At 41.9% G+C, this 10354-nt stretch overlaps 1 protein-coding gene across 1 annotated transcript; it reads right to left on the bottom strand.

Moving 5' to 3' along the window:
- Nucleotides 1-5371: 5371 nt before the first annotated feature.
- On the bottom strand, nucleotides 5372-6954 carry LOC115051452 (homeobox protein Hox-A7-like). Its single transcript, XM_029514849.1, has 2 exons — nucleotides 6588-6954; nucleotides 5372-5676 (listed from the first exon to the last, which is right to left on the bottom strand). Exons 1-2 carry the CDS (start codon nucleotides 6952-6954, stop codon nucleotides 5372-5374), a joined length of 672 nt encoding a protein of 223 aa, XP_029370709.1.
- Nucleotides 6955-10354: the final 3400 nt, after the last annotated feature.

The raw sequence follows: 10354 nt of genomic DNA on the forward strand, positions 1-10354 counted from the left end.
AAACCTGTGTGCTTGATTTGTGGCTCTTATGGTTTAGCGCGTCCTATAGCACCCTTGCACAATTTATGATGAATTATGGAAATGAGTGGGACATGGACTTGATTCTCTCTTACGTAGGCACCCAAATATGGGGTACGGCGGAGAATCACGTGCTTTTGTTGACCAGTCGTAAATCCTGCTTGGTGACCTCCAGAGGTAAACTCGTGCACGCAGGAAATACTGGGTGGGATGTGAAGGGCGCGCGCCTCCATGCGCTCGTGGCTCGGGCGGACTCGGAGCCGGCGCTTGGCTGTTTTGGATTGTCGTGGTGCGCCATCCTCTGGCTCTACTGTTGCACTGCCCGTCTGCGGCGCTTTGTGAGGCGTGGGCTCCAGCACGGGGTCATTCAGAGGTTAACGACCATTGCGGCAAAAACCAACGGGCTCCTAAACAATACAACAAGTGACATGCTGAGAGTGCAATCTCTGCGACTGTAGTGTACAGAAATAATTCGATCAGAGTCTGTTATGCATGTTATGATAGGCGATGAGTGCAAATAGTGCGCGCAGTTAATAGAATATAAGCCCATTCAAAGGAGGGCTGTGCTTGTTTTCACGTTTTCCCTTATAATCATAAAACATGTGAACAACCACGCATGGGGGGGAAGCCGAATAAATAAATGTTTTGGGGAAAGATGAAAGCTAAACATCACATTATCGAGTGATGCCACAGAGACTGGCATTCAAGGCCGGTCCTCTATGACACGTAAAAAATGAATAACTGTGAATATGGGCTGTATATGAACATGCACCCACTTTAACGCTTATAAAGACGGTTCAAATTTAACGACGCCAAACACCAGACATTAAGATGATATTACGAGCCTTTTGCATGTAACCCAGCGTTATTTCGTTGTTATTTAACGGAGAGTCCTCTGTCATGTTAACTTTTTGACAGTCACTCCGGCCAACTTGCACTCATGCTGATTTCATGATGTTTGAGAGATGCACAAAATATTAACAACAACGTCTTTTTTTTTTTTTTTAAATGGCAAGCTGTGCAGGGTGGAACTTTTTGATGCCTCCTTTGGAATTTGTTAAAACAAAAAACAAAGGCAATAAAGATAAAAAAAATTGCAACTGTCGAAAATTTTAATTTCAGATACCATAACTGGTAAAAGAAAATCAAGCAGTTATTTTGTAATGTCTGATCTAAGAAAAAGTACAAAAGCCTATACATTTCTTTTTTTTATTTTAATGCAGCAACAAAGCTGTAGGCTATATTTATAGCTTTAACCGAGGAATTAACATTCTTAGTATTGTAATGAGGCTGCATCCCTGTAAAGATCAGCTTTTCCTTTTCACGTGTAAAAAGAATAAAAACTAATATGTGATATTCGCTAGAAATCATAAAAAGTATTAATTGATGAATTAAACGAAGTCAGTTACAGAGTAAGGAAGGATTAAATGGAAAAAATATAGATGGACCATAGATTTAACTAAAGAAATGCTCAAAGCAGCTGTATCAATGATAGTGACATCTTGCTGACATCTGCTAGCTTTTTTGTAAGAAAATTTTGCAGCCTGCATAGTTTTAAATAGCCGCCTCCTCCCGCGCTCCCCGTTTGCTTTTCTTCTTGTGGAATTTTTATGGCACCTTTGGCTCTCGGAGGCAGTGACTTGTCCTCTGGTTTCCCCCACATTGTATCCCCAGAGCAGCACATTCAGCTAACACAGGCCCAATCCTGTGCTACTGACAAAATCTGTGAGATATAGTTATTTATTCTGTCCCAGGTATGTGTGCCCTTTGCGCTCACAGATCCCCAGAAGGCACGATGTAAGAAAGGCTGAATACCGGGCCCCCACATTCAGTGGAGCCACAGTGAGAGGACACCTATCCGAAGTGCCTGTTGACTCAACAATCGCCCTCCCGAACAGCTGATTTATGGCTGGCCAATAGTAGCAAAGTTCTCACGAAAACGATTTCCCCGAGCCGAGGAAGGGGACACACCCAGGAACTAAATTAGGAGCAAAAGAAAAGAGAGCAAAGGACTGGAGTCAAATATGTGGGACTGAGAGCGAGGGGGTCAGTGCTGCAGGAAAAAGGAGGGCAGTGCACTCTGCAGGCTTCCCCGCACACCAGCATTCCAAGTCACAGCGTAAACACGTTCAATCTCGTGATGTTTTCATTTATTTTTTGCATAAATATCGGCCGCAGCAGGACTAAACCTCACATCCAGGATATTTATTGCAAAAGCAATGAGAATAATCGTCCCTCACATTGTTCAGTCATGTGTTTCATTTAAAAGAGCAGGATGTTTGGGGCGACAGCAGTCCGAGGTTTTTCCACAGCACATCAGTGTTCAATTATTTGTACATGCAAACACAAACAAGTGAAACTGGCCAATTTCGCGTGATATGTGATAAGCAAAGCGAGAACTGAAAATGCATTTAATATCCATTCATCTTTGGATTAGCTGCTCACAGAACCTGCTTTCTTGAGCGACTAATAATTTATGACACGGAATAAATCACTGCAGTGTCACTGCAGAGCACATTTGGCTTTGCTAAGTGACAACACAAATATGTTAAATGTGAAATTCCAAAGTCAGAGACTTTCGATGGTTACAGGTGATTCACTTGCCAAAATTAATCTTCTCTCATCATTATGCCACCGATTAATGTAATATACAGTCAGTCAGGGCATTCACATTCACACACGAAGCACAGAGGAATGACACATGATCAAATGGGTTAAAAAAAAACAACAACAACAACTTGTCTGATGCCCTGTCTGCACCACGCACAACCAGAGCTGCAACCTCAACCTCACCCCCACCTCTCCTCCCACACATACATACACACACACACACACACACACACACACACATACAGACACCCTCAGTGTCTCCACATGAGGGCGTCAAAGAGCACATCATTCGGCCCAGTGAATTTAGCAGCTCACCCCCATTTAAAGCCAACAACAAACATACTGGACAGCATCCAAAAACCGCCAGGACAGGTAGATCGGCACCACATCAAAACCCGCGTATAAACAAAGACTAACAACTTACTTTTTCACGCTGGTTAGATTTCACATGCAGTCCATTGAGTCAACAGCACAAATTGTAACATAAAACCAGTTCCAACAGCAGTATACGTCAGCACAAAAAAAAGCCAGGTTCAACATTTGAACAAAGATGGAGATCTCAATTTCAAATCAGTGTGAAGCTGACAAAGGAGCAAACACCTGCAGTTTACAGTAACAGGTTTCAGATGTCTTACCTTGTGAAGGCTTCTGTCTGTGAATGGGTTGGATGGGATGGAGCAGGCAGGTGCAGGTGCAGACGGACAGTGACGGAGGGAAAGTCCTCCAGATGAGTCCCAGGACGGAAACTGGGGGGCTCCCAGGGGGTCAGTGACGCACCGGGGCTCCCTGCCCTCAGTCTGCCAAATCGTGTCAGTAGAGCGACACTCGGCGCTCCGAATGATCCATCCGTATCCATAACAAGCTCCTGTACGTCGGCAAATAAAATCCAAACTCCAGAAAAAAAGTGGGGGAAATAAAATTGAAAAAAATGGGGGAGGAAGCGAAGGGTTTAAAATGAAGAAGGTAGCTGGTGAAAAGGAGCCGCGTGGAAGCCCGATACCGTTAAATGGAAGGCTGCTCTATTCGGCTATTGGAAATTATATATAAAAAGTTCATGTTCATGGCTCCCTGTCACGTGAGCAGCCGCAGCCAATAGGGGGCCGACTTGAGTCGTAAAGTTGTATTGCTATGTTGTAAATTTTCATAAACAACAACGGATTTATGACCCAGCGCTGGAGGGGACGGACTGGGGAGGGAGGGAGAGGGGGGAGAGAGAGACGGTGCGGGGGTGTGTGCAGAGAAAGAAAGGGGGGCAGGTCACCGTCAGGCGCCATCTTACCGAGGAAAGAGGGAACGCAGAGTTCAACAGTAATTTCCCTTCATCTACAGCCTGCCCCGTCTCGCATGCTCATAGTTCACATTCTCCAACTCGCAGCCCTCATAATAGACCGCAACATGTTTCATTACATGCAACCTGACACTGGACACGGTGAAAGGCACTTGGTGTTGACTGAGCGACATGTTATCAGCTGGCTGTTACACTAACTATTGTCATGACTGAAGGTTACACAGTATTAAGCGGCCTAGTGTTGACTGCAAATAACACCCCCCCCCCCCCCAAAAAAAAAATATAAATAAATAAATAAATAATAATATGACAATCCGCAGATAAAAGCTATTTTATTCACTTGCTATATTTTCATTCACAGTTTTAAAACATTTCAAGACGTTTAAGATTTATCCCACATATTCCTTCACACTGGACACTGAGCCTAAATATAATCACAGTATTCGCACATAATAGATTGAATTAGTTTACTCATTTTACACCGTCAGCAGAAGGAACCTTAAGAGTGAAAGATAATGGTGTCTAAATAAAAAAATACCTTCATTCGACAACTGAACACGAAGGGAATTCTGTGCAGGATTGAGGGTTGTTTTTTTTTTTTGTGTGTCTTTGTTTGTTTTTAAGAAATAAGCAGAGAAAGTATACGGCTACAACTTCAAAACATTTGCATGTGGGTATTTCTGCTAAGAGCATAATAATCACGTGTAAGCATCTAAGAGTTTGAGGTAGGTTGCATAAGTTCATCCGTAACTAAACACATATTTCTGTTCATTCTTGTGGCCATGACAGGCTAAGAGCAGATATAACCTATTATTGTTCTAATGAATAAAGTGGTCATAAAGAGCAAGATGGCGATAAAATTGGGACAATTAAAACAAACAAAAAAATATATATATAAATCAAAGTGGGAGCCTTTTACTCAAGAAAGCATTGCCCGATGATCCGTATATTTTCAGAATAAGGCACATTTACTCTGAATTTTGCATTAGTTCCCCTTAAAACATAAAATAAAAATAGTGTAACAAGCTTCAACATATTTAGAGTTTTTTCATGTAAGCAGGTAAAAAGTTTAGGTAGTTTTTCTTTAAAGGAATGTTGACTCAGTAGTATTCTCAGGTTAAATCAAATACTGTGTCTTAATTTTATATATATATATATATATATATATGTGTGTATATGTGTGTGTGTGTGTGTATATTTAGATATGTATATAAAAAATACACTTTATAGGTAGGTTATTTTCGCTGTTTCATGCGAGGCTTTTTTTTCTCTCTTTTTTTAAGATTTCTGGATTAAATATGAAATCTACATTTCATAGTATACTGTTAAATGCTTGGAACACAAAAGGCTTCAGCTGTCATATAAGCTGTAGTGCATTAATGGCCATTCATTTATATTCCACCCATACTTATTATGATAGAATACTTAATACTAAGCGTGTTTAATTCTCCTCTGTTACTTTGCAGCGGTTCCTGACTCCTCACCGGAGCCTCCAGATTTGCCCCCTCTGGGCTCGGACACCGCCTGACTACTACCCACATTTTCTCCGCGGGTTGACCCCTGTTCGTCCTTGTGATCCTTCTTCCACTTCATCCTGCGGTTCTGAAACCAGATTTTGATCTGTCTCTCTGACAGACAGAGGGCATGGGCTATCTCGATCCTCCTCCTGCGGGTCAGGTACCGGTTGAAGTGGAACTCCTTCTCCAGCTCCAGGGTCTGGTACCGGGAGTAGGTCTGTCGCCCCCGCTTTCGGCTTGGATCTGTTGGAGATTGGATCAGTGAGCAGTGTGTAGGCTAACTTGCAGAGAGCATAGTCATTATTTTCCCCAGTGTATAAAATATGATACTGTGTAAACCTCTAATTACAGCAGTACTAACAATAAAAAACCTTGCAAAAGGAAATATCGTGGGCCATTCATTATTTTACGATTGCAAAATTAATTGTAGCTCATATTTTTCATTGCCTCCCTGCCAACACTCTCATTCACAGAAAAGTCTGCTCACATGCAGAACGATTTTTTTTGTTCTGTCTCCATTTAAAGTTGCCCTCTTTGGCTCTTGTCCCCCTTAAATACGCATGTTCTGCAATTAAAAGCTATATTCTGCGCACCGGAGGAGCCATAAGTAATGGGATTATATTCAACATCCCTCTGCCACAAAATTATAGCTAATGCTGGGAAAACTGCTTGAATTCGAAATCCACCTGACTTCTTTATGTAACAAAGGCGGTCCATATTGATCCAGCAGTGCCGACTAAAGTGTTTCAGCAAATACCAGAGCCTCTGCAGTGCAGACCCAATTAGAAAGGCACAGCAGATTGCAAGTCCTGATTTACACAACAGGCTGGTCCCTCTGTTTTTTTTTTTGTTGTTGTTTTTTTTTTTTACAACCACAAAGGGGAGAAGAGGCTGTAAGAGTAACAGGAGTGCAAAGAAACCCCCAGCGGCAAGGTCTCTGCGTGGTGAACACACAGAGGCGCTGGCCAAATGAATTTATGGCTGCAGAACTCATTAGTTGCGCAATAAAAGTTTTACGATACTTTCCGTGCAACACCATTGGTTTCACGAAATTAATTGAACCACTAACGACTACTGTAAGTATTCCCATATTTTGTAAAAGCATTGGCCCGAGAGTTTAGTATCGGTACATAAGACACAAGATCAGCACATACCTGATGCTCTCATCCACGGATACATCCGGTGTTCTTTGGCCGACGGCGAGGTGAGGGGCCCCGGCCCCGGGTGGCAGCAGCTGTCGGTGAACAGGCGGCTTTGGTCAAACGGGTTGCAACGCGGCGCGTGCGCGTCCTGCACCTGGCTGTAGCCCGACGTAAACACGGGGTGACTCTGGAAAACTGCGTTACTGACGCTATAAACGGCGGACAGGGACGGTGAAAACGCGATGGTCGCAGCAGTCCGAGCCGAGCCATAGTCCTCTCCGCCGGGTCCAATACCGCAAGAAGCCCGGTCTGCGTTTGGAAACAGAGAACTTCCCGCCGTATATGTGCTAAGAAGACCATCCACAAAATAAGAACTCATATTTTTCCTCTCTGATTTGTTGGCCCAGAATCCTCAGTGTCGTTTTTACGAGGTAGTGTGATATATGACAGCAATACACCCTAGATTTACACCAAACCCCATTTTTACTCCAGACCGAAGAATCCACCACGTGACACAGGCCTGGCCGCTCTCAGCCAATCAGCGGGCAGACATAGATTTCATTATGGCGCAGGACTGCAGAGTGGGACTAACACACAAACAAGAGTGAAATTCACACGCTCTCGGGTTTTAAAAAGGTAATTTTCGCGTTTCGTGCTCGCATTATTTTCTGAATTGAATTTTTAGTCAATAAAATAATTATTAGTTTCATTGAAAGTCGCTACCTCTGTGGAATATTGATTTTATGTGTAATTATAATCTAAATTCACGCTGTAACAGCCTACACGAAAGCAATTGGTTATAATATGACATTTTTAAATTTTAACAAAATGTAAACGTAAACAGAAAGAGGATTTGTTGGTGGGCCCTTCCTTTAAAAATACGACCTACTTTTTCGTGTGTGAATATATATATATATATATATATATATATATATATATGTGTGTGTGTGTGTGTGTGTGTGTGTGTGTATAACAGCTGGCCTGTTTGCATGATAGGAAATTAACATTTCCAACAGCTCAAACAACACTATAGAAACTGTAAATTGATTATGTATATATGAATTTATGTAATAATATTACGATAGACATTGTTATTTGTCATATATTGTAGCCTAGCAATAATTGTAATACATTTTTGTTACGGCATTATAGTCTTACCTAAATGTCATAATTTAATTATACTTTTTTTTATTATTTAGGAAAAATGTGACTGCAATGCGGAGATTAAGGCGAATAATCAAAATAACATTATATTGATATTTACATATAATTAGTATGCAATAAATTATAATAATTATAATAATTATCAGAGATACTTCCTGAACCCGTCGAAGTGTTTGTAAACATTACTATTGACAGTGATTGTGCTGATGGGTTGCTCAATCATCAAGCATTTATCTGTGTGGATTATAGTCCATGGGAAAATTGAGGGGAAATGTTCCAGGTTGTTGTGAGACATAGTAGGTCTGTTATCAAACTAATTCAATTAGCCTAAAATGAATTATGTTTATAAAAGCCTACCGAAGACAAAGACAGCGGATAACAGAGAGGAAGCAGTACATGCTGGTTGTTCCACTCAGCAGAGCCAAAGGCTGAAGAATCAGTTTCTCCTCTGAAACAGTAAATCGGTGTGAAATTATTCGAGCTAAGCGTACAAGGTTACTATTGTGGGGGATTTTTTTTTTCAGTGCAGGTTCATTAGGGGTAAGTGTTGGTTATAAGTAATGTGATGTTGTGGAACAGTGTCTCCACTCTCTGGTGACTGGGAGGGACTGCAGGGAGACAGCAGTATGCGGGCGTTTCGTCTTTCTGCTGCAATCCCACAGAAAATAGAGGATACAAGACCAAAGCAGGAGAAATAACGATCTAAGACAACTTTGTTTCCGCGTTTGTTATTTTAAACAAAACGCTGATGTCTTCCTGCAGACCTGTGCAGATGGATTCGCACATAAGCATCTATACAGGGCCTGGTCCTTTGCTGTTGGCTTTATTGCTCCTTCTCCTTTAGCTCGAGCCCGGCCAAAGGAGCAGAGGGCGGAAGGTTCCCAGGTAGGAACAAAAGATCGCTCCAAATGACCGTGAGTCCTGCGCGTCCCCGTCGGGAAGAATCCAATAAAGCTGATCATTTCCGCTCAGCCTTTTGTCCAGAGCGCAGTCTCACAGAAAGAGAAGAAAAAACAAATGGGTGCCATTCTGGAAACGGCCTAATTGTGTCTGGACGGCCATAAAACCATTAAAACTGGAATGCCAGACAGTAGAGCAGACCAGGCGTTTTATTGCACTGTCTCTGGACGAGTCTTTGAAGTTTGGGTCCATCTGCGTCCCCTAACGCGTCATAACAGCACTCCAGTGAGACCAAAGTCCTGCCTAGCCCCCTTCCAACTTCAATAATGAATCCGTCTGTGAACTAAGTTAGCTCTACCTGCTGCATCCGACGAAGATGTGGTTATCTCTGATCGACTAGGAGACATGGCAGCACTGAATGTTCCCTTCGTACCAAATATTTTCCCCAACATGCAGAGACTTGAAAAGCTTTACGCAGGGAGACCATATTTTAAAACGAGAGTTGGCCGACTTTTTCTTTAAAACCATCTGTGTCTTCCACGCATTTAACCCAACTGAATCTATTTCGCTATAATATGTCATTATGATCTTTTTGAATTTGTCAATTGTGGGAAGATGTCGCTGATGGAGGAGATTTAGGGTGGGGGTCTCATCTTATGTGAGATGAGGGGGAACGCATCGGCGGCATTATTTTGGGCTTCAGCTGTCGAAGCCCTCGGTGTCTTTTTTTGTTTTGTGTCCTCTCGCCTCGCAGTGCTTTGCACCCCATAAAAGGTTATAGCGGTAATTGTCTTTTATGGCTGTATACAGCTAACAACATCCTCTGCCAAGACGCAGCTCTGTCCCCGATCCACAAGTCACAGACACACACACACACACACACACACACACACACACACACACACACACACACACACAAACACACGCACACAACCAAATCGAGAAGTACACACCTATAACACAGCAATAATTGCGTGTGAATTATGACGTGTGTGTGTGTGTGTATGTGTAAATTAAAATGCCTAAAAATATGAAGAAGGGAAAAATAATGATATGCAATATTTGTGCGTATTAAACATTCTATTTTTAAATGTGTATTTTTTACCAGCGAGTTAGTGTGTGAGTGAGTGGGTGCAGTTGACAGCAGTAACCTTGAACATTTCTCCAACACAAATTAGCCCCGGTGGATTTTTTACGCGCTAAGAGATTGTAGCGTGTAAAAAAACCATTTAATTTGAAGCCAAAATGAAGTAAGAATGTAACGTGCTGCATTCGCAGATATAATTTGTTTTATTTAATAAATAAAGTACAAATTACATTTGTGAACCAAAAGTCAGACGGTCGGCGGACCGTGAGGTATTCAATAAGTAGCCTACAGTGTTTTGTTTCGTTTCATCTCACTAACAAATATTATGTTCTTTCAAAATGTTACTCCCTGAAATTCAAACATAGCTGTGTATCTAATGCAAGCAAATCTACTATAACTCGCCATCGGAAAAAGAAGTTATTGTAGGTAGTTGACGGACATATAGGTAGTCAATAATGTCATGTAATATAGCTTCTATAACATCTTTTAATTCACTATGCATTTTCAAGAGGTGTGTGAGGTTGATGTACCTACTTCAAAATGCGAACAGTCTGCTTTTCTACGGTTCCAATGTTAGACTCAAACCCATGGTCAGTCATCTGTCATAGTTCTAGTAGTTAGGGAGAAA

The sequence above is a fragment of the Echeneis naucrates genome, chromosome 11 (assembly GCF_900963305.1).
Source record: "Echeneis naucrates chromosome 11, fEcheNa1.1, whole genome shotgun sequence".
Classification (NCBI taxonomy): domain Eukaryota; kingdom Metazoa; phylum Chordata; class Actinopteri; order Carangiformes; family Echeneidae; genus Echeneis; species Echeneis naucrates.